General features: G+C 36.1%; 1 protein-coding gene across 4 annotated transcripts in view; it reads right to left on the reverse strand.

Annotated features, from left to right (window-relative positions):
* LOC125232123 (UTP--glucose-1-phosphate uridylyltransferase) overlaps positions 1–26,414 on the reverse strand; it is a 34,400-nt gene extending 7,986 nt beyond the window's left edge. Inside the window, exons 1-2 of one of the 4 annotated variants that reach the window (XM_048137745.1) lie at positions 26,285–26,401; positions 24,780–24,806 (exon numbers count right to left, since the gene is read on the reverse strand). In XM_048137745.1, coding sequence (XP_047993702.1) covers positions 24,780–24,806; positions 26,285–26,314 — 57 coding nt within the window. In that variant the 5' untranslated portion in view covers positions 26,315–26,401. Of the gene's footprint in view, positions 1–4,106; positions 4,245–21,268; positions 21,389–24,779; positions 24,807–26,284 lie in introns of those variants that run through there. The other 3 variants (XM_048137761.1, XM_048137770.1, XM_048137753.1) reach the window with 3 other exon arrangements.
* Positions 26,415–26,645: the final 231 nt, after the last annotated feature.

The following is a 26,645-nucleotide window of genomic DNA, read 5'->3' on the forward strand; positions in this document are numbered from 1 at the left end:
TCAATATTCAAAGTTACTACCAAATCTACTAATACCGAATTAAATGTTTTTTTAATTGCGCAAATCTTTGGTTTTATGGCTTCATAATAATGACTTACCAATTCATTACAAGGTATTAATATCCTTGCCTCGATATAATATAAAAATAATTTAAGAAGTTTATAAACTTAGTTATCATACAGGTAAAAATACTACTACTGTAGTAATCTCTTTAACACTGGTCACAGGTGCGAGAGGGACACCAGCCCCAACTTTGACCCTCTCACGTGGACACACTTTTACTAGTCTGATAAGAACGCCTTTCTGCACCGGTGATAAAGTTCAATTTAGTATGGCAAAAAAAGTGTGAGCTCAGTCCCTATTGAAAGTCCATGGTATGAGTCAATGAAAAATTGGCTAAATAGTAATCAGAAAACAAGCAAAAAGGGTAGAATATATTTCTTATAAGTTATTTCTTTGGATTACATTACAAAATGAATGTATTAGTTAAAATAACATAGTTTTTAAGAACTTAACTAACAATAATCATGGACTTGTGTCTGAATAAAGAAATTATATATATATATATATATATTATACATTATAATACTCGTTGTAATTGTATAGATTTCAATGAATAATTTTATTTGTTCAAATTAATGACTTTCAAGGAACAAAAACTATTGAGTCGCTATTAGACCGTTTTCACATTATCCGATCCGATAACGGATGTCGGAAGGATATCAATAGAAGAATCCAAGATTCCGCCTGTAATGTATGGAATATCGGTCCGACATCCGATATCGGATCGGATAATGGAAAAACGTACTACATTTTACTCTTTTTAATACCAAGATTAATTAGAGTCAGTTGTATGGTCGGTACGTAGTGTAAATAAAAAGTCGAAAAGTAGGTCCTTTCTATACTTTTTGCTATGTATTTTATATTTCAATAGGCAGGCTTTTGTACCCATATTACAGTACTTTCAATATGTGCTATCCTATAATTAAATTCGAACACTCGCGTATTAGACACTTCTAATATTATTTGAATGGCATTACCAACATTAAATCTCCTTTTGAAAATAAATTTTAAAGAATATCCCACACTATCAGATCAGAACCACTGGTATTTAATTTAAAACAAATGCCTATAATAAATAAATCCGATAAACCTTTGGGTTGTCTGCTGTCGAATTTAATTATTTTCATAGAAAATATTTTAATTTGTATCCTTCCAGCTCGAGATTCTTGGAAGCCTTGTAAATTTTTCTTTGTGACAACAAGATATGACATTTATTTCAGGAAATTTACACATACATACATTACATACATTGATTGTAATAAACGGAGTACAAGTGACCAAGATAAAGATGATACAGTAGGGTATTTTTAAAGTTTATGTAATGAAGAAGTAAAATTGCGGCCTTTTTTAGGTATTTCTATTTATGGAATAAATTGGAAATATCTAATACCTACATACTTATTATATATTGGTAGCGGCTCCATTCGTTCAATATTCGTTCGCAATTCATTTTGACATATAAGTCATTTGAGCATATTATGACAAAAGGTATTTTGATAAAGAGTTTTTAGTGTGTGGCAGTTCCATTTGCAATTTTGATACTTAGGTCTTTATACACTATGTTGGTTATGACATGAACGATTTTTTTCCTAAGCAGATAAGAAGTTAACGTTATTAGCATCAACAAGAATGTTATAAATGCAATTTAGACCCAGATTTTTAAAACATTTTTGTTATGAATTGTGCGTCCTTGTATTTAATGTCATTGCAGTAGCTTGTACTCATCAACTTATAATATAAATAAAACCTTAAAAAATTAATTAAAAAAGCTGTAAAAACGTATGCGACGACTGAGATTTGAACTTGTGACCTGTGGCTTGTAAGTCTAACGATAATCGCCGGGGCTATACCTGGCCGTGACATATGGGTCGAAATTAGACTTTGCATAGCTTTCGCGTGTTTGTAACAAGCGTTGCTTCAACGATTCTGAAGAATGGAAGAATACATTTCACAAGATGACGGAGATCTGTCAAATGGTAGAAGAGAAAAACGTGAGATAGATGTATGTACTGACAAGTATATACTCTTTTCGACGACTGTCAAATCGCATGCCTAAAATAAATGTGTAATTTTTTTAATTACTTTGGACTTTATTATCGGTGGGAAACGTCTGTTTTTAATCTACTTAAAATATTACTTATGTAGAAACAGGCATGTAATGAGGAGGAACACTCAAAGGATATGACAGATGGCGCCACCCTATTAGTCCGTGAGACGTGAGAGCGAGAAGCTGATAATTATGTTTTTCTCTCTCTCACATATGAATGACAGTGACATGCATAGGCGCCGCCTGGCGGGGTAAAATGTCAGTGTGCCTCCTCATTTACGTTAATGTGTAATAGAAGAACAGAATAAAAAGCATGCGACACGGCTCATCACCTACCCTCGGCTCAGCTCCACCGGCGTGGTGGTTTGCCATATGGATTCCTAAATGTAAGACACTAAGGTCCAAACCAAACCACGCAAAAAATGTAAATATATTAAATAAATTAAAGTATTAAATAAAGGTCAAACTTATTGGGTGGATTATCATGCTGTTAATATTGTTAAATAGGGACAATAAAAGTCAACCTCGTACTATTATCTGTTTCGAATTTGCCCGGTCAAATATTTAGATTTTTTTATTTCCATATAAATATATTGGTGGTTTTTATATGTTAAATATCTGAAAAATTATGTGCTATTGATTTCTGCTTAAAAATATCTGTTATTATATCAGCTCTAGAGCACATTAGACAAAATTCAAAAATTCTATATCAATAAAAATAGTCTTATTTCCCGTCATATATTTAGGTGGCTTCGGGTTGTAAACCTTAAAACTGATTTTTTTCTACATGTTTCCACCATTAAATTACTGTGAGGTATTTTGCTGAAAGAAAACGCTTATTTTCTAGGCGTAGTTTTTTTTAATATCTTCCATTCCAAACTATTGGTGGATTCGAAAATATAGGTTTTTTAAATTGCGATTAAGCGCTGTATATGAAATAAAACTACTGTTATAGAATTATTTTCAAAAATATCGTACCGGTCTTAGGCTAATATTAAACTGACCTCCAACGAAAAATAATTATGTGTAATAATCGTGAAAGTTTAAATCAGTTTTTTAATTATTGACCGTTTTGACAGTTTTTTTAATTATTGGCCGTTTTGACAGTTTTTTAAATTATTGGCCGTTTTGACAGTTTTTGAATTACTTGTCCGCAAAAAATATTAAAACTATAAGGACCAACATTTTATATGCAACAATTTTACTAAAAAGTAAAATTAAATAAACAAATTGAATAAGTATTAACAAAATCTAATGAAACATATAAGATATAATATAAGAAATCTACTTTTCACGAAAACTTGACTTCCTAAATTCGATCAAAACGTGTTTTGGCAAAAAGGAGGGGCTGAGGCTCGTTATTTACCTTACAACTGTTATAAGTGGCTACGAAAACATTGAACTGTGTTTTTATATTATGTGTATGGTATAAATACGTAATCAAATATCTGGACATGTTGTTGCCGTTGTTGGGTTTACTATGCTAATAATAATCTGGTTGTCCTCAGGTAGTCAGATATTTATCAAATAAATAAACTAAGGTTAATAGAACGGTAAACTGGTATACTTATATTGTAGGTACGTACAATATCCACTTAACTTAAAAGTTACATACCTTTGCATTTAACTAAAACTAATTAATGGGAGCAGCTTCTAATATTTCCATTATCATTTGTTCAAAAGAACGAATTGACGATGACTATTAACATTTGGCAAAATATATCTTCAAATCTTTCAAGATTAGATAACCACGTACCTACGTATTACGTTTATTTTATTTATAACTAGCTTTTTCCCGCGGCTTCGCACGCGTTAGAGAGAGACAAAAAGTAGCCTATGTCACTCTCCATCCCTTCAACTATCTCCACTTAAAAAACCACGTAAATTTGTCGCTCCGTTTTGCCGTAAAAGACGGACAAACACAGACACACACACTTTCCCATTTATAATATTAGTATGAATTGGATTATTTAACTATAAATTATCAATTACTAACCAAAGACCTGACTAACTCCGTTTTTTCCGGCATTATGACAAAAGGTCACACACACACACACCGAAACCAGTAACTTTAATAAACAAAGTACAAAACAAGTGCGCCTCTATATATCCTGGCGACGACTGAACATTGTACTACCGTTGATAGCGGTGTACAACCAAAGTATTATATATAGATACGGACAGAGTGCCAGAAATATGTATATACGACTTTATTGCTTATACTTTAAGGATGTGGATACATATTAATGGCACTTTATCCGCATCTACATTTAATACTATGACAGTACTGGCAAACACTAAATGCGACAAGCAAAAGTAAGTTTTGTAATCATATTTGTAAGGTCCTCGGTGCGTCACCGGTATTTTTGTGTGATCGTCGTTTGTTATCATAGGTGCCTGTCACACCGTATTTACTACGAGTGTAGGTAGCATTAGCATTTATTTTCCCACCGTGAAATGACTTGATTTGTGTGAAATTAATGACATACTGGTTCGTGCTGTTTATAGTTTGATTGATTTACATCGTTTTTAATTGGAATGGATGTGAATTTAACGACCAAAACCGCTTATTTTTCCTACACTACTAATTTAGATATCAAACTTAATAACCTCCTTTAGTAGTTTTTTTTTTTTATTTAAACAGATGTAACCGCGACGCAAGAAAAATACCCATATTCAATTCATTCTTTGGCAGTAAGAAAAATTTTTTTTTTATATTTTATTTCAAACACAATGTGATTTAAGGTCTTGACGCACACAAAAAATTTAAAGCATCTTACAATAGTGCATTTTAATATAGTGCCTTTATTATTTAACTAAACTAAAGCGCTGGTCCCGTAGCCGAATGGCATTTCTGCAACGCGAAACGCCGCAGAAATGTAGTCTGGCTCTGTCGCGCCAATACGCAAGAGCGATAGAGATAGATTACACAGTTTTTGCGTTTCGCGTCGCAGTAATGCCATTCGGCTACGGGGCGTGGTAGCCTAGCGGTAAAAGCGTGCGAGTTTTTCGGGACTTATGTGCGAAATGTCATTTGATATTTGCGAGTCGCTTATCGGTGAAAGAAAACATCGTGAGGAAACTAATCCCAAGGCCTAGTTACACTTCGGGTTGGAAGATCAAATGACAGCATTAGTACGCCAAATCTTGATTAGTTGTCAAAGTGGACCCCACTGACCCGACTCCCATGAGCCGTGACGAATTCCGAGATAACGCAAAGAGGGTGATTATTTAACTAAACTACATATACAAACTATTGATGTATTAGACGAGTTAGGTATATAGTTTGACTAAGTATTGGAACAAAATACTTGAAGTTATTCCACTTGTTCAAATCAGGAAAATACAGAACGGTGTAAATGAGGCCCCACCAATTGCCTCAACCTTGGAAACAACAAAATAAATGCAAAGTCACTGTCCTGCATCACACATCGCTGATACATCGATCAATCAACACAATGTACACAATTACGTAAATTAACAGCTGTGTTCCCAAAAGGGGTTGGCACAACACATGAAGTTGCTTAGATTGCAGTGCAACTCTTAGCAATGAACAGTTTGATGGGAAACCGAAATAGTAATAGTGACGGAATCGACTTCTACGACACCCACGACGGGAGAAAAGGGGGTGGTCAAATTCTTAGTCCGTCACCACTCACCACACGATTATGATAGATATCTACTCATCATTACGAATGAACGTCGAAGGAAGTAACAGGAGAGGAAAACCGAGGAAAAGATGGATGGATTGTGTGAAAGATGATATGAAACGGAAACAAGTGAATGGTGAGATGATGGGCGATAGAGAGGTATAGACGAGAAGGACATGCTGCGCCGACCCCTCTTTGATTGGCCCTAGAATCTTCCGCCAGATTTTCCTTTCCGCCACTAAAAGCTTGTTCTCTTCACTGTGTCGGTTTCGTAACGTTTTGTTTTTTTCTCAGAATACCTAAAATTTTATTTACAGTGTGCATTATATTCCTTGCACTGTTTTATTGACCGCAGCGAAGCAAGGGCTACGTTTTAAATCAAGCAATTTGCTTTTGTATGTCCGGATGTCTCGCTCTACAGCTCGCATTTCTCAACCGATTTCGGTGTTTTACCGAAGAAGTAAAACACTTCTTGTCACTGAAAAACGTCGTATGATACACGTCCGAAAAGGGAATTCGTAGCTCGTGTCGATTTGAAACACTCCCTTTGGTCGTGTTTTACTTTATCGCCACTCGTTTCGAATTTGGTCTTTTCCGCACTTGTATCGTAATGCAATTTCGGGATGCTAATGCAAGTTTTTATCATCATCATATGTTGACGTTCAAGTTCAATTTACGCAGTTCGAACTATAGCAAATAAGGTATAAAAATATACACGTTAAACTTTCGTGAGACATATTCAAATAATTAATGAATCTACGGTTGTACTCACGTTATTATATCGCTATTGCTGCGACATGTTCACGGAGTTTAGCCGTTGCGTGAACTCCTATATGCCTGAAGAGGGGCCTCCGAATTGGCCCGAAACATGTCGCAGCAATAGCGATATAATAACGTGAGTACAACCGTAGATTCATTAATTATAAGGTATAAATATTACCTACAATGACCTACATATACAGTAAGTACATGTATATGAGATATATGATATATGTATGTAATCAGCTTGCATTTTTCTACGTCCGCAAATTAGAGGCTTCGTCGATTGTATGGCTACCGTATGAATCCACATACTCGTTAATGCTCGAGAAAGTGCAAAAAGCTTTCCTAATGTTTTTATACAAAAATAAATGTATGGGTACTACCCGCTTTTGTATCCAACCAAGTACCTCTTGGGAACCCTTGGATACAATTCATTGGAAGTCAGAATGACCTTTAGTTTGTTAGGTACTGCGTGTCGAGTGCTGCGCGGAGAGTCAGATTGCCCGGAACTAGTTAGCCGCTTCGTGCTACTGTATGTTCCGGGAGATTCCAGAATAGATCTCAGGCCTCGGCGACGCGTTCTTTTAGCGGTGCCGGCTGCGCGAACTGTGTCGCGAAGGAACTCTCCACTACTGCGTACTCTCTCACTACTGAATGTGCGCTCTTGGCGTCAACACCCGAGTGCGATTTGATTGCATGGCGATGGGCGGCTGTGAGAAAGGAATGCTTGAGGTTTTGTGAGGTGGTGGATGCTAGGCCATCGAGTGTAATGTGAGGTACTTAGTGTTATATTGTGTACCTTTCTAATTTTATACGTTGTTATGTGTTATTTAAGTTTCATGGCGTATTAGCTCACTGTAATGTCATGTTAACGTATCGACAAATAAAAATAAAAAATAAATAAAAAATTACCTATGATGTCATGAAGGGTATAATGAAAATGTAATAAATACTGATAATTATCGATGTTCATAAAAATATTATGTACCTACAAACAACAGTAAATATTGCGCAACTAACAGGATGATTGCAGATATGTTCATCACCTGACAGGTTCTTCGAATATACCATACAGATTTTGGTACTTTAACTAACAGTGTTATAAAAACTGATAACATACTCGTAGCAGTGATTTTAGTACACAAAACCTTGTGCAATTTAAAGTAGGGCTCGGTGAATTATATGTAAGGTCAGGTGGGGTAAGGGAAACATACTTCATTTTTTATATTTTATATCAAGCTCTAATCACTTTATTTAATGTCGTATATTCATCTTGACCGACACAAAGTATGCTTCTTTAAGTCTGCTTTCTAGGGTTAAATGAATTTTTAAACTAGCTTTAATGCATGTAGCTGAAAATTGATAAAATGTTTAGGGTGGTCCTGCCGTTTCCCTTTCCCGAGTTTTGGGGTAGGTAAGGGAAACACTTCTCTAAAATCTCAAAGTATTGGCGCTAGTGCGGATTATACCGGAAATGTAAATTAAAAAAAATATCATCAATCAAATGGAGACTTTGGTTCTTTGACATATAGTTTAAAATAGAAAATATTTACGTAAATTGAAATTCGGGGTAAGGGGAACATATGGGCTTGAGACAGGGGTTGGTAACTAAAAAATATAATTATTTTTAACGATTTTTTTTACAAGTTTTGTTCGAAAATTCGATTTTCGGAATTGCAAATTTCAAAACGATTTTTAATTATTAGTAATTATTTGTATTTAAAATACTGAAGCTTGGATCAATACAAAATTTCTGTACTTATATAATATGTGTCTCTGAAAATGTTCATGATGACCCCTGAAATCGGGAAAAGGAAACATATGTTCCACTTACCCCGGCTATGGTAGTTCCCGTTACCCCGGTATGTCATTTGTAGGTTGTGTTATTAATCACGTTAAATTTTCATATTTATAGTATAGTTTTCTCAAATTCAAATACATAACATGAACATTCAACATATAAAGTAATATTTACAGATATCAAAAGTCTTCGGACATAACTTTTTGCTACACAAATCACTACATAAATAATACTCGTCCAACTCGTGGTCTTGTAGCACGACAACTGATTTTTTGTTTTTGTCAAGGACGCACACTCCTTACACCTAGCGCTATTTTTGTTTTTGTTTTGTAACTAAATCCTAGGTAGTACCTTACCGACCTACAAATGACCCAGCTATAGTCTATGAATTCAGAGTTACCGATCAGTGTTTCCCTTCCCCCATAGTCCCCCTTACCCCACCTGACCTTATGTATGTTAAAATACGGAAATAGCTACCGGACCCCTTTGTTTGACATAATGATTGAAAATCGTAATTTAATGATTTATGGTCATTTAAGGTCATCTAAAGATAAATTTAGGTTAGGTTTGTATTATGGCAATCCTTACAACAGTTACGCGTTTCTGAGAAAAACCAAATTATGACTAACAAAAACGTAAACAAACAATACATTATGACTTAATAGTCTAAGATCCGTACTTAAGCTCGATCTTCACCGACGTGCTGTTAACCAGATGAAAATAATATTTTATTAAATAAAATAAGTTTCTGAACATGTCTTACTATGGCAACCTCAATAAAAGTGGTCAAGAATATTTTTTTAAAATCTTTGAAAAATTAATATTTTTAACTAATTTCGCCGACGTGTTTACCAAATGAAACAAACTCCAGTAGAAAGTGTACTCTATACACATTATGCAGCACCTCAGTTGCCTGCCTTTTTTTGGTCCCTAAGACCTGGCAGCCGCTGTCAAACAGGTAAGTTGATGGTAGTCGTTGCACCAGTTAACCAATCCGGGCTAGTCTTAAAATGAGGCCAACTTAATAACAAATAAAGTAGTATAAGGTTGCCTGAGAAAAATTGGTCATAAATCCTAGTTGCCAGACTTTTAAGTTGAAAAATTCGGAGCAAAATCCATGTCTAAGATCCGTACTAAGGTCGATCTTCACCAACGTGTTAATCAGGTGAAAATAATATTTTATTAAATAAAATAATTCTCTGAACATGTCTTACTATGGCGACCGCAATAAAAATGGTCAAGATTATTTTTTTAAAATCTTTGAAAAATAAATATTTTTTACTAATTTCGCCGACGTGTTTACCAAATGAAACAAACTCCAGTAGAAAGTGTACTCTATACACATTATGCAGCACCTCAGTTGCCTACCTTTTTTTGGTCCCTAAGACCTGGCAGCCGCTGTCAAACAGGTAAGTTGATGGTAGTAGTTGTACCCTTTTGTTAACCAATCCGGGCTAGTCTTAAAATGAGGCCAACTTAATAACAAATAAAGTAGAATAAGGTTGCCTGAGAAAAATTGGTCATAAATAATAATAAATAATAATAATAATAAATCCTAGTTGCCATGCAGGCTTTTAAGTTGAAAAATTCGGAGCGAGCAAAAATCCAAGACAAAGAGAAGTTGCGCGTACTTACTCATCGTGATGATAGAAAAGGATTCCACGCACCCACTAATTGTGAGAGAGTGCACGTTGAATTACATAGAAACACGAATAGTCAATTCCTGGAACTTGCGGGCGTAACACACCGGCGTTGGGCCCACTTGCACCAACCACTTAACTAGGAACCCTTATAGTTTCTCCATGTCTGTCTGTCCGTCCGTCCGTCCGCGGATAATCTCAGTAACCGTTAGCACTAGAAAGGTGAAATTTGGTATCAATATGTATATCAATCACGCCAACAATGTGCAAAAATAAAAAATGGAAAAAATGTTTTATTAGGGTACCCCCCCCCCCCCTACATGTAAAGTGGGGGCTGATTTTTTTTTCATTCCAACCCCAACGTGTGATATATTGTTGGATAGGTATTAAAAATGAATAAGGGTTTGCTAAGATCGTTTTTTGATAATATTAATATTTTCGGAAATAATCGCTCCTAAAGGAAAAAAAAGTGCGTCCCCCCCTCTAACTTTTGAACCATATGTTTAAAAAATATGAAAAAAATCACAAAAGTAGAACTTTATAAATACTTTCTAGGAAAATTGTTTTGAACTTGATAGGTTCAGTAGTTTTTGAGAAAAATACGGAAAACTACGGAACCCTACACTGAGCGTGGCCCGACACGCTCTTGGCCGGTTTTTTGAGGTTGCCATAGTAAGACATGTTCAGAAACTTATTCTATTTTATAAAATATTATTTTCATCTGGTTAACACGTCGGTGAAAATCGAGCTTAGTACGGATCCCCTACTATAAGACTTTATGGAAAGCAATAGAGACCAACAACTAAAAAGAATGTGCTCTGCCAACCCTTTTAGGAATACAGGCATAAAGTTTATACAGAGTGGGGCCTGTAACAAAGGCGAAGAATTGAACTCTAGGCTATTCTCCTTATACTGATCAACATTTGTTCGGCGACTTTTAAAAATAACTTGTATTTTGATTTTTATCACCCTTGAAAGTTTTTTCTAAGAGGTAATGTATTGCGAATTCTGTTAAGTCTAAAGTGTGACAGACAACGTCAATGACAACAATAATGGCGTACATTGAAGCTAATATTTATTTTGTATGAAAAATTAAAAATTTAAAGACTTCATAATTTTTAAAAGTCACTGAACAAATGTTGATCAGTATAAGGAGAATAGCCTACAGTTCAATTCTTCGCCTTTGTTACAGGCCCCACTCTGTATATGTATTAATATCAACTATGAAATTATGTTGTCCAGCATTAATAGCGTTCCCTCGTATTCATAGAACGTTTATGTTGTTTTTTTTTAATAAACACCATCAATTACGAAATGACTGATAATACAATAATCTCAAGGCCTTGTTCGACTTGACAAGCATTTATTCATAATATTCCAAATAATCTACAAACAAATGACATAAAAGAAAATTAAAAACTGCCTACAAGCAAAACGAAGTGTCGGTAAACTACTTGGGGAGACCGAATGGACGCCGTCCTGCTGGTCATCCAACATATATTCAAGCGCGCTTCTATAAATGGCACAAGTTTTTCATAGAACTTCCCCAAAACTTTTTAAATAATTTTATGATGAATGATTTTCTTAAACACAAAATTATGAATGTTATTAAATATTTGTATAGAATTTATGATTAAAAATTTTCGACTAAATGATTAAATTATGAACAGTGATAGTAGTACTATTGATAATAATGAAACAAAATTATGACAAGTAAAATTATGAGAAATGATCATTCGGAGAACAAATCGGTATAAACAATAATTTTATAACAAATAATTTTATATGAGCCAATATGGACCCATATTGGGCGGATAGAGTGGAGGTAGACCTCCGTGAGCTCGGCGTCGTCGGCGAAAGCTGGCGCGATACCGCTCAAGACCGAGCAAAATGGCGTGCACTTGAAACCAACCCACGCCATCCGAATGGATACTCCAGCGCTCTGCCAACTGAGCCACCAAGACTTCAACCAAGCCAGAGAAATTTTCCACCACTTAGGTCAATGGGATCCGACCTATGGGAGAATGCTCTTGGAAGTTTTTTTCGCGATTTCGGGGTTGATTCTACAGTGGTGGGCAAAGTAGGTACGGCCCGCGGTCCCAATCCGGCCCGAAAAAGTATGCTATCCGGTCCTCCACCGGTCCTTCAAAAATCGTACCTACCTGATATGGCCAGCACTATAGTAATAATGCATTTTCGGTGTAAATCTGACCCTCTAATATTCCTTGTCCTCAAATTTTGGCCCCATGGAAAAAGTTTGCTCATCTGTGTACACTTACGTACTTCAATTGTTGAGCCATTCAGAGGCCACAATAATTTTGTCATGTCATAGTTAAGCTTATAACTGTCCAGTATACAATGGGCTAGAAGTGTATCAACAATTACAGTCCGTGACCGTACCTTTACGTGATATAATGAGGATTAAATTGAGATATCGTGTAAAGCAGAGATATCGCTTTAACTATAGTATAGTATGAGTGAGTGATTTTATCTTAATTCATAGATAATAGGATAGAAAAACAATACACCGACAAGGTGTATAACTTGGACGGACTGCGGACATATTTTTCGGAATACATAATATTTACTTTATTAGGGTTCAACCATGGGCGGCTCACTCCGCGATTCTATCGCCGCGCTACAAGTACATGCCGGCGGCCGCGAGTTCGCGGCCTGATCAGGGGTGGCGCGCGTTCTCACGGAACGCACGTTCGCACTTTCTATTGTTACATTAGGTAGCGAGTTTTTTTCAAGGTTCATATGCGATGTCCACGTGTGGAATGGCTAATAATGCTTAGTTAAATAGACATCATGAATAAAATAGGACAATATTACACTGATCCTAATATTGATTAAGTCCCACGGAAAAGTTCAATAAGGCTTGTGATGCTGAAGGCTGTAACAAAAATATATAATTACTGTATATATACCTAGAAAGTACCAAAGACTTGAATATATAGTATAACTATTTATCTGAGAATTAATGCGTTTTAAACCATAGGCAACCCTATCCTCCGACGCTGCGCACGTGCGGCTCGTTTCTTTGTTAGAATTTTGTAGGCATTTAAAAAGGCGGCATTTCGTGAACATCAAAGCAGTGGGCCTTCTGTACTTGTACTATTATATATTATGTGGTTCAACTGTGGTGTGGGCGACGAACTACCAACCTGTCACTTCAGTATTATTATTTCATTAACTTTTAATATTTCAATCCCTCAACTGCTAAATATGGCACTGGGTGAAGGGGTCAAAAGAAAAAGAAACTGTGATATTGCAATGACCGCCACAATTTAACCTAATATATCCCACAATCGACTTCTACAACACCCATGCCCCATGGGAAGAAAGGGGGTGGTGAAATTCTTAACCCGTCACCACACGGACTCAAATATTAGATACGTACCTATTTGAATAATACGAACTACAATCTTTATTTATTTCAAATATCACTGGAACAAATCTCGAACGCTCTCGTCTTAGATAAGCAAACTAATTGATCCAGAACGTACGCCCATTTATTTGACCCGCATATTTGCTCACGTACGACCTTATAGTTTTGGGATGCAGTGAGCACACAGATTATATTGTTTTGATTGGACCAAGGCCGAATCCTGTGCAATCAGCTATGAAGCGTCGTTATTAATTTGATATATACAGACCTACAAATATGCTGACTTTTAAAATGTCTACATTAGTCATTACATATTTGTCCGAAGACTCCGAAACTGCGATGAGAGACGAATCGAAAAAGATTAGAATTATCTGTCAAACGGGTAAATAAAGAAGCAGTGGTCGTAGCGTAGACCTTCCTTCTTCGATTTCGGCCGATACCACTGATTTCTTGGAACTTATAACTTATAATACTATGTACATAAGTTCCAAGAAATCAGTGGTATCGGCCGAAATCGAAGAAGGAAGGTCTACGACCACTGCTTCCTTGTTTACCCGTTTGACAGATAATTCTAATCTTAAAAGAAACGAAGTATATGTAGGTACAAAGATCTAAGCCTGTGTAGTGCCCTTTAAAAGCCAGGGTACGTAGCCAAATGCACAAACACTCACGATAATATAGGAAAGTTAGTGTTTAAAAAAAAACCTTATAGCAAAAAAATGGCCGACGGGCCGAACTAGATAATATGCGGACATTAAACGTCGATACCTTCGATACGAACTCTACATTGTCCCAAAGGCGGCCCTGGGCTCTTAGTCCAATAGCAAAGAGGATCGAGTATTATAGAGAGTTAATGTCAAAGTAAAATGTGTAATCATAGTGCATAGACTGCCATCTCTCGACACAAGCTTAAAACTTTTGAACCTCAGTTTTGACAATTTGGCCCATATTGTTAGCTTGATATGTGTTAAAATGTCAAATATTAATATTAGCGCCATTTAGCCGAGCGTTCCCCAAAGGCATACCTCGGACACTGCATGGCGATCAAATATATGAGAGGCGCGTTCCTAGCACACAGTCTAAGCTCGTGTAGGTGAACGCGTACTATACTTGTATGAGTGAAATATGACAGGTCGACTGTTCGTGTTTTTGACAGGCGGTAACTGTGAGGTAACCGAGAGGGGGTGGGCGGCACTTTCAGCGGGGAGCGGGAGTGGCCATACTGTACGATAGTACTCTTTATTATCATACATCGGGGTTTTGGGAGCGGGAATGAATTCGTGTATTTGTAACTCTGTTTATAGTCATTTCATTTGAATTACTGAAATATATATTTAACTATGTAACTGGCTCCAAATGTACCTAAAAATGTTAAAGTAATGTTTATCTTTTATCGTTTTCACCATTTTTGGACTAGTGTAAATCATTCCCGCTCCCAAAACCCCGATGTATGTTTATTATACTGTGCCAAAGGTGTAACGCCATCTAGGCCACCGTACCTTTTTCTCTAGGGCTTTGAGGTACGTTTTTTTCTTAAACTTTATCCGTTTATACGGAAGTTACATATGTCTTTGCCAATAGTCATATCAGGCTTTAACAATTTTCACTGCATCGAAAACGACCCTCTAATAAGTCTTCCTTATTTATGCTGAAAATCAACGCATGGTGGTAAGGTAACGACATCTGTAGATTTAGAATAGTTGGACTAGAGATACTTTGTATGATACTTACTTTAAACCATAGTCATAGGACGAAAGTCATTTCTAAGAAGTACAGGACAGATAACTAAGGTATTTTTTGCGTTTCTCATTTTCCTTCATGAGCGGCAGAAATAATAATAGGTACCTACCCCCCCCCCTCGGGCAGCATAGGCACCTACATAGTAATTATGTTCTCAGCAGTAGAATGATTAGCTCTAAGTGATAAACCTCATATTATATCCTATTGTAAAGTACATAAGATAGTGTGGGAACGCTAACACAAATAATATACGCAGATCCGATTGTTATGCAATCCATAATATTAATTAAATAATAAATAGCTTACAAAATAGCTTCAGGAAATTATGCACTATTAAAACTAAGACCCTTAATCAATCGTAAAACACTTATATCGGCTTACTATGCTCTAGTTCACGCTCATCTGAATTATGCTGTAACTACTTGGGGCAACGCAGTTGGAATAAAAAGAATTCTTATATCTCAAAAACATTCAGTGAGAATTGTATACAATCTACGCAAAGGCACTTCCGTTAGAGAATTCTTTATAAAAAGTCGAATCATGACAGTAATTTCATTGTACATATTTAACTGCCTATTAGAAATCCACAAAAGTAAGAATGATTTTAAAACGCGAAAGGACATTCATACATATAACACACGAAATAAGTATAAGTTATGCGTTCCTGCAACAAAGTTAGTCAAAACATTTAAACAAGGTATCTCCTTAAAAGTTACTCTTTATAATTTACTGCCTGTAAACGTAATAAATTTAACATGTACGGAATTTAAAAATAAACTGAAACGTTTCTTTCAATGTAATCCGTTCTATTCAATCAATGAATTTACTGAGAAAATGAAAAATAATGTACATCTTATCACAGAATATATAATAGTACAAGTACAGAAGGCCCACTGCTTTGATGTTCACGACATGCCGCCTTTTTAAATGCCTACAAAATTCTAACAAAGAAACGAGCCGCACGTGCGCGACGCCTGGCGATAGGGTTGCCTACGGATTAAAACGATTTAATACTCAGATAAAATGTTATACTATTATATTCAAGTCGTGGGTACTTTCTAGGTATAAATATATAGTATTTATAAATTTTTGTTTAAGTTCCAATATCACAAGCCTTATTGAATCTTTTCGGGGCCTTAATCAATAGTAGATCTGTGTAAACATGTCCTATGGTATTTATTTTATTCAAGATATCTATTTAACTAAGCATTATTAGCCATTCCACACGCGGACATCGCATATGAACCTTAAAAAAAACTCGCGACGTAAAGTAACATTAGAAAGTGCGAACGTGCGTTCCGTGAGAACGCGCGCCATCCCTCATTAGGCCGCGAACTCGCGGCCGCCGGCATGTACTTATAGCGCGGCGATAGAATCGCGGAGTGAGCCGCCCTTGATCTTATATGAATTATATCTTTGTTTTATATAAGCTATTTTAAGACATTGCATGATTAGTTTTAGCAATGACCTGTAATTGACTTGCTAGATGTAACGTGTTTTGTTACTTGGCCAAATAAAGAAACTTGAAACTTGAATAAATGCTAACTGACCATCTGACGACCTATTAATATTGCAATAATCTATTTTTAAACCCCGACGCAAAAACGACGGGGTGTTATAAGTTTGACGTAACTGTCTGTCTGTCTGTCTGTCTGTTTGTCTGTCTGTCTGTCTGTGTGTGTGTCTGTCTGTGGCATCGTAGCTCCCGAACGGATGAAGCGATTTAGATTTAGGTTTTTTTGTTTGAAAGCTAGGTTAGTCGGGAGTGTTCTTAGCCATGTTTCATGAAAATCGGTCCACTGTGTCGGGGGTTTTCTCAAAATTTAAATTTTGTGGTTAGGTTAGGTTATTATTCATATTTAATTGTGACACGTTTTACAGTAGGTGTCAGGAAAATGTTCATGTCAAAACTTTAATAGGTATAAACTAGAGATGGGCCGAATATTCGGTAAATATTCGGTATTCGGCATGTTTTCCAATGTTCGTATTCGGCCGAATAATTCGGTTGCGTTGCCGAATATTTACCGAATAAACAAAGTAAATAACTAATGAAGATCTTACGTATTCCATTGGATAGGTAATAACCTCATGGGTTTCTAAGGAACTACTAAAAAGAGATTTACCTTATGCATCAAAATATAAATACAAATTGAAATTGAACCGAAACATGTCGAACGCTATATCGACTTAATACGTGAGTAACCCGCTTAATAGTTATTTGTTATACAAGGGGGCTAGGGTGTTTCATTTTTCCAAAATTTCGATTTATCTTTTACTTCGCTTTTCTTCTTTGTTCTATACCTATACAGAGTCCATATACCAAAAATCAGGGAAATCGGACAATATTTAGAGGTCGCGCCTGTGGCAACTTTTGTCTGAAGAAGTTAGTATGGGCGCAGGAGAGGCTAGGAACAAAACTTATGTAACTTTTTGTAGAAGGTGGTTTAGAAGTGATTTTAATAAGTAGTTTTTATATTGAAGCAAGTTCTTTTTAAAAAATGAGTAGTAGACGTGATATTTAATTTCTAGGCAAGGTTCCTTATGGTCATTTTTTGGACGCTCAACTTCCTGCTAAGGAACAAGTTTTGTTGATTTTTTGTCCTGTTTTTGGCATGAAGCAATGGTCTCTCGGCCCTCTCAGGGCACTGATAATAGGATAGGTGGAAGAAATCAAGCGGCACATGGCTATCACCAGGTCCGCCATGGAGCGGCTCAGAAAATATGGACAAACAGAAACATCACAAATGCCACTAAAATGCGACTTGTCATGCAGGGCATTATCATCTCCCCATTTTCCCATACTTCTTTACGGTGCTGAGACGTGGACTTCAAGGGAAAAGAAGATAGATGTCCTAGAAATGGTGCTGCAGAAGAAAGCTAGGAGTATCCTGGACAAGGTTCAGATGCGATGGACCGGCCAAGTCAAGGCTGCACTCAGTGGCCCACTCTACGAATGCGTAAGGAATGGCGATGCATTGTTAAGCTTGCTACCACCCCTGATGTGACGACTATTACCACTCTGCCAAGAGTGTGACGACAAAGAAGAAAACAAGATCGTTCTTTGACTTAAGTATATTTACCGGGATATAGACCGTAGGTACTTACCTTTTTGATTTTTGTCTTCGAACTATTTAATGTCCAAGATGTTAGCGATTATTGTTGTAGCCCTAACACCAGAGAATTGGTCGATAGTCTGACAATAGTCTATGATACCGCAAAGAGAAGAATATATTTAATAATAAAAATTAACGCTCCAGTCAAAGATGAAGAGCAAAAAGTTCTTGCTGAAAGGCGTCGAACATCACCTACTACTTAGGTAAGCGAACAGAAGATAAGGTTGGGGCGTACATTTGTAAGCTAAATTATGATGATGATTGATGACGACATTCTTTTATCAAGAATGGATGTTATAACTTGTGTATTTTAAGTTTAATAAGCTTACTTTTACTTTACAACTACTCTATTGTTTTATTTGGTAATAAAATTGAGTAACATTACTTTTTAGTGACTTTTTTGCAAACTGTTCATCAAGCGCGACCTCTAAATAACGTCCAAATCACTTGAATTTTGGTATATATGCGTTTAAGATAAGCTAGAACCGAAAGCCGAGCGAAGTCAGAAAAAATATCACAATTTTATTTTTCCCATACAAATATGAAACACCCTAAAGGAGGCAAAGTTGTATTTTAACGCCGAGTGTGGAATTGAAAAACGAGCAAGTGAAAGGATTCTATAGCTGAACCACGAGCGAAGCGAGTGGTTCGAGAATAGAATCCTGAACTTGCGAGTTTTTTAACACACGAGAAGTAAAATACATTTTTGCACCCGAGTGTAACACAAAACTTTTCCCCTCACTATAGCGAGGAAACTACAACGCAAAAAATGCGTTTATCACTGCTTCCAGTAGTTCCACAGGTGGTAAATCATCTTTATTACTAGATTCACCTACTTTTATCAATTTTAAAGCAGTCAATTTGACTTTATTCAAGGTCAAATTACTTTACCCACTAGTGGATAAAATGCGTTTTTACCCGCTGGTATTAAAGGACAAAACACGTGTTTCCGAGCTAGTGAGGGGAAAAATATTTTTAAATATGTATGAGTCTCACGGGAGTTTTATAATTAGTTAAAATTATAAATACAAAGTTGAAAAAACCGTAGTTCAAGAGTTGAGAAGAGTTCAGAGTTGTTTTAACTATTATTAAGTTTTATTTATCCACTAAATCATGAAAACATAGTCGTAGTAACACGCGTGTAACCATTATCAATCGTTTAATAGTTTTAATCTGAACATCCGCTTTAAAGATATGGCGTAACCGAATATTCGGCCGAATGTACGGTTCGGTAAGAGCTGAACCGAATGTTCGGCCGAATATTCGTATTCGGCAAAGTCCATATTCGGCCCATCTCTAGTATAAACTTTACAGTACATATGGCGCTATATTACCGCAGTTGTAAGGTAATGACCTCATTACGCAACTATGTCAAAAATGTACGCATATGTACTATAAAACAATAAAACGTGGTCCGATACATGTGCGAATAAGTAATTCGCAACTCGTGTCGATTTAAAACACTCTCGTTTTAATTTATCACCACTAGTTTCGAATTTCTTATTTATTGCACTTGTTTTGACGACCGGTCTGGCCTAGCGCGTAGTGACCTGCTAAGCCGTGGTCCTGGGTTCGAATCCCGGTAAGGGCAATTATTTGTGTGATGAACACAGATATTTGTTCCTGAATCATGGATGTTTTCTATGCATATAAGTATGTATTTATCTATATACATAAGTAAGTATATCGTCGCCTAGCACCCTAGTACAAGCTTTGCTTAGTTTGGGACTAGGTTGATCTGTGTAAGGTGTCCGCCAATATTTATTATTTATTTGTTTATTTGTATTGTAATGTACTATTAAAGGTTCCAACTAAATTACCATTTAATTATTATAATTATGCATAGGTACCACAGCAATATAAATACTTAATGTAAATGCTTGAAAAAAAACAACTTAAACAACTACAATTCTACCATAACTAAGATGTAGGTAATGTAAATACATAAACTCACACGTGTATACCCAAAGGAGGTAGGCAGAGCAATTAAGTAGGAGTAGTTGGTTTAGGACATATAAGAAATGTAATTAGATATTTTTTTTTACTGATATTAAAATTTTATCCATAAAAAATAATTCGGGCCGCATTGTAATGCAAAACACTGGCGTTAAACTTTCATTGATAATTAAATGTCAACTGTCATCGCAACCATGTTTACAGTAAATACATTGCTGCTGAGAAAATATTTAAAAATTAATTATGGAGTGAAAATTAAGAGTAATTCAAAAACATGTGTAGATAGCTTACTCGACTGAAATCTTATAATATAAACTCTTGACCGCCCGTCAGTGGCATAAAGGTTATCACACACGTTTGAAATATCGGCCTGAATGTTAATGACCTTATTTTTATATTTTATGACGAGAAACGAACAACTTTTTGTGAGTAGTAAATATATACAGCAATTGTGTGTAGGTATCTTTTTGGTGCATTACTTACTTATATGCAAAAAAACCTTGTAATTTGAATAACTTTTGGCGCACACTCGTAATTTAAAAGCTGGATTGACATATGTCTTATATGCATTATAAGATCAAATTAATGTAATATCACTAAACTAAAAAAACATATATAATTATATACAGAAAAGTATAATTCAAATGTACTTAGTATAATGAGTTTTCGTAGTACAATACGTAATATATACCCAATGACTAGTGTCAGTGTAGGTAATATGTGTACTTGTGTAGTCTAGGCCGGTTACAATAAGAAACATACTAATTATTTTTAATTCGGGACTTAATCGCGTATAACTACATATCCACGGGGACAACGCCGTCCTTGAAACGTTGGAGGTCAGTTTAATATGTAGTTATACGCGATTAAGTCCCGATTTAAAAATAATTATGTGTAATAATCGTGAAAGTTTAAATCAGTGTTTTAAAAACATACTAAGTTGTCAGTTTGCACTACAGTATGCTTAGGTTCATATGGTTTTTCATTGTAAGAAAATCAGCAATTAAAAAAGAAAAAGTGGATTTTTCATTGAAAATTTTAAATACCCGCATTTTTCCACTGAAAAGTTAGCTGTATCATATAAAATTCACATATAAAAACCCACCTTATTAAGTATATCCATATTCACAAGTAAAAAACACACTATAAACGATGGCGGAAGACGTCTCGTCTATTCACCGGTTGACAATACAATACATATAATAGCTCTAGATGTATATATGTATACTACATATACATGATGGCGCCGTGGCATAGGACGGCTGATACGAGGCCCAGATAAGTTATCATGGGTCTCTGACCAGTAAAGATAGCTAAGAGCCTAAGAGGAAAGGGACCGCTTTTCCATACAATTTAGCCCCTGTTTTCCTCTGAATATTTTTTTTTCCTTAGCCTAATTGAGTGTCCCACTACTGGACAAAAGGCCTCCATGAGTCCCGATTCTCCGTTTTTAACCCCCGACGAAAAACACACACACACACAGGACAGACAGACAGACATGTCAAACTTATAACACCCCGTCGTTTTTGCGTCGGGGGTTAAAAATAAACAAACGTACGGCTGTGGTCGACAAACATCTATGTAAGTAATGTAAAATGACATATCGTCACTACTTTTAAAAAAACTTGTGTCTTCGTCTGTCAATGAAAAGAAAATTGTAGTAAGTATGTATGGAATGCATATAGACTTACTGCGTTTTAACTTTGAGAAACAGCGTGAGATACGAGATTTTTTAAAAGTAGTGACGATATGTTTAATATCCAGAGAGAAAAATAAGTACCACATTTTTATGAACAAGCGATAAAGAGGTCTAAAACAAAATCAATGTTCCAAGAACAAACTATAGTATTTTATGCAATAGGCGTTTAAAGGAGGTCAAAAAAGACGAGTGGCGTGGGTAACTATTTGAGGCGAAGTTTTTCTACGACCATGCACTTAGTTTTTAATAGTTTTCTTGTATAAATTTCGTGAAATTCACACTGTTTCCTGTATTTGACGCAAAGGTTTGCACTGTCAGCTCAGTTGCTCAAAGCCTTCCCGCGCACGCGCCCAGTATCGTTATAACAATGCGTTGCCATGGTTACAGAGCCAAACAATGCGTTTTCAGTTTTTTCGATACTGCGCGCATGCGCGGAGAGCCGGAGGACGCTGGCTGTGGGGAATAGACTTTTATGTAGGGTTTTAAAGATCTATGCACGACCCTGTAAATGAGAATAACAGTTCGGGAGTAGAAAAAATATTTTCTATGAAAATATTTTAATTTTATAAAATCAATGTTCTTTTTTAAATTGAAATTGTATGCTTTTTAATCGTATTTATAAATTTGCAGAATCTAAACCGTCTAAACGACACGAGAAGAGAAGGATGTAAGTATAAAAGAAGTAGAACAGACAACAAAATAAAAATATGAATGTCCAGTATCCTATCTTAATGTACGCCAGTGATTTTACGATTTTAATAATCATCGTGACTCGTATGTAAAAACCCTAAAAATGACATCATCAAAATGATTTGCATATTTTGTCCTAATCCAAATTATTCTTTAAAAAACATAACTAGTAGCTACATTACGGTACATGTGAGGAAAAGAGAAAGTTCTAAAAAGTGGCGATAAATTATAACACGACCGATGAGAGTTCACTTCGTTTCGAATTTCCTATTTTCCGCAAGGAGAATTTGCCTTTTCCGCACTTGTATTGGAATGTACTATTATAATATTAACAGTTGTTGGCACGTACAATAGGGAAAGTACCTAAGTACTTTCATTGTTTAATTCATGGTATGCAAAAAAACATATTTTAATTGATAGTTACCTAAATATAAATACGTGCGTAAAAACTGTATTTAGAGATAACTTTATTTATGAATGCGATATAAAAGTAAGTAAAAAGTGAATTACGTAAACCATTTGCAATAGACACGTGTACGTAGGTAGGACGTTATCTAACTATTACTTATTTATGTGCCATGATGACATAGCACTAAATCTTAAGGGCCCGTTTACACGATGCAAAAACTCGCGCTAGAGAATATTGTGCCCCCAGATTGTGTTAAGTTCATATTTTACAGTTGTTTTAGCGTTATATTACCGCACTTGTAGCGTAATTCACTAATTATGGTACAGTTGTTAATAAAGGTACCTTTCCATCAAAGATGCGCTACGTAGGTGTTTGATATCCACCAATCATGTTCATTGGTCCACATACATAGTACACATAGCTGGGCATTAACTCGTTAATCCGTTAATCGTTAATTAACGAAGTTAACATTTCGATTAACGGATTAACTTTTAAGTTAACTTTAAAAAATGTTAACGGATTCGTTAACTTCCGTTAAATTTCATGGAGTCCGTTAATCGTTAATCCAGCACCCCAAGCGGCTCGCTGCGCCGCGAAAACCACGTTCTTACTGCTAGTGTAAAAGCCCGTAGTACGGAAAAACCTAGGTTTTATCGGTAAAAGGAGATCCGTCGGTTATAAACAGTCTGAAGACCAATTGGCGACTTTGGATCACTTATTCGAGATCTTCTAAATCTTATTAGGCGTGCTAGATCGATCACTAACCTGGGAATAGAGTGCAATCATCAGGCATGACAGACAAATCGCGTAACCGACGCATCGAGTTAGAGTCCGGCGCGGGCCTTAGATTACTCTACCAAGTTATCGTGGCCCACAGCATCGAGTTGTCATCTCAAATCTCAATCTGAAGAACCGTAATTATTACATTTCGGTTTTTTACCGATTGGCGTCACAGGTTTTAATGGTTTTTGGTGGATACTTAGTAAATAGAAATACATAATACCTACAGTGGAATCCTATTTTTATGACGTGTTAACGGATTATCGATTAACTTTAACTTCCGTTAAATCTACCGAAATGTATCGCTTTAACGATTAACGAAGTTAACTTTTTAAGTAACGGATTAACGATTATCGAAGTTAACTATTTGATTAACGGTGCCCAGCTATGATAGTACAGCAATGGTGGATAATGGTACATCTATGTAGCACATCTCTGATGGATTGGCAGCCTTATAAAAACTAGTAAGTATATATATCTACTGATCTTATCTGACCATGCAACACTTTTTAAAGCATGCAGTAATAAGTAAATGGTTCAAAACCAAAACTGTGATGAACTGGCTAAGTGGCTACATTACGCCCTATTATTTGGCTAGGGACCTATAGGTGGAAATATCTGGTGTGTTTCGATCTGATAATCAACTAGTAGTCATAAGCTGGGTCCACACTGGTCGCATGCCTCGCCTCGTGAGGAAAACGTCCGTGCTCATGCGCGCACGTTTGTCTCGCCCGAGCACATTTGCTCAACAAGGTGCCCCTTGGTCAGCTGCATGCGCGGATCCAGGGGGGGTGGGGTCATGGGGTCATGACCCCCCCCTGGAGCCTAGGTTGGCCATACAAATAGACCACGTGACCCCCCCTGGGGCCTGGCCCTTTACCACGTGACCACCCCTTGGGCACGAAGCTGGATCCGCGCTTGGTCAGCTGTTCAAAATAGTTGAAAAGAATGTCCTAATTTTAAAATACTTTAGTTAGAGAAGCATGCAAAATTAGTGCAGCAGCAATAGCAGCATGCTAAGAGGCTGTTAGGTCTTACCGCAGGTCTCAGCCGGTTGTCATTCGCCTGGAAGATGCAATCATTGAGTGAATCAAGCACACACGCTAGCAGGTTAAACAAATAAACTTAGAATAGTTGGGAAACTCCAGCATTTACTATGCAAACTTAGATTATCAAAAACGGCTGAACCGATTTTGAGAAAACATGTCTGAGAGCCATCGCTAGAAAACCTTTTTATATTGCGCTAAATATAAAAAGACTGCCACCAGATTTCAGATGATTGATCACATTTACATGTCAACTATTTTGCTGCCTGCTGCGCCGCGGTCCCGTGTCAAATCCCGGTAAGGGCATTTATTTATGTGATGAGAAGAGATATTTGTTCCTGAGTCATGGATGTTTTCTATGTATATAAGTATTTATACATTATTGTCTGAGTACCCACAACACAAGCCTTCTTGAGCTTAACGTGGGCCTCAGCCAATCTGTGTAAGAATGTCCTATAATTTATTTTTTTTAACTATAAAATATAGTTAAATTTAAATAAAAAATTTATTAATACATCAGATTTTCTGTACAGAATGTTATTATATTTATATTTGTACACCAAATTGGTTCACCCATTTAAGAGCCAAGGAACAGACACACAATCACTCATAGCGGCCCCTTTTTCAACGGGGTGTTAAAAATATTGGAACAGTTTTAATAGTGCATTTATTTCCAAACGAACCTTATAAAGTGCCACATTACGTGCAGAGTATATGGACACTTAATGAAATAACCGAACTATTAAGACTATCAGAAATATAAGTTGTAATTGTTGTATATTTAATAATATTAATTTTCAGAGCATAAACATTTGTTGAGCTTGTACATAATGGAAGTATTGCAAAGATTTTAGGTAGTCAATTAACAGATAAATAAAAAAAATCATTTATGGAATTTAGTGCATTTTGATTAAGGACAGAAAAAAGCAAGCACTGGAAGCCCAAGACCCTTGGTGAGAAAGGCATACAATAAAAACCAATAAAAATAACTTTTTTTATCAGTATTATTTACTTGATCCAGTGATTTTAATCACAAATATTACAAGTTTCTGGTATGTTTTATTAAGGAAAGTGATATCTTTGTGAGTATTTCTGTGTTATTTTAAAAGAATTGCTATTATTATGGTCACCATTTGAAAACATGTAAGTGATGTTTAAGACGAACCTACTACAATTAGCATTAATAATCAAGTAGGCAAGTATAAAGTTTTAGAAACAACAACCGCTATGAACCTATAATCTTAATAAAACATCAGTATAATAAGATTTCGGCATAATCATAGAAAAGTGCTGTCATTTATCTAATAGCTACGTTAAGACGCTACATCATTCAAGTAATTGTTCCTTAGTTGTTTATTTACGTTTCAAGACTGGCTTGTGTCCGATCAGAGCGTCTAATCGTCAAGTGTTGACCTCTACGCAGAGGCAAGGTGACGGAAGATAAATAACTATTATTACGCCTTATCAACAGACGTAAGCATAAACATGTATAGTTACCTTCTTATTTAATTCTGCCGTTTCTGCCATTATCACTAAGTGTTATAAAACACGAGTAGTTTATCACTTTATCAATTACACGCCGAGCGGAGCGGACCGCGAGCGCGCTTCGCGATTTTTGACAGTGACAATCAGGTGATTGTCAAAAGGTGAACGAAACGCAGCGAGCGTTTTATTTCGTCATCGTGGGCGCGGTTGGCAATGTTCCCGTTTTAGATTTCCGTAAACATTACAAATATTTTATTTTTCATTACACAACCTTACATTTCCTGACTGTACAACGCTTTCAGATTTGTTTTATGATTATTTAAGAAGAGGCTGACGCCGATTTGAATACAGCCAATATAGTAGGGCTTTCCTC

Source organism: Leguminivora glycinivorella, chromosome 1, assembly GCF_023078275.1.
Source record: "Leguminivora glycinivorella isolate SPB_JAAS2020 chromosome 1, LegGlyc_1.1, whole genome shotgun sequence".
NCBI classification, from domain to species: domain Eukaryota; kingdom Metazoa; phylum Arthropoda; class Insecta; order Lepidoptera; family Tortricidae; genus Leguminivora; species Leguminivora glycinivorella.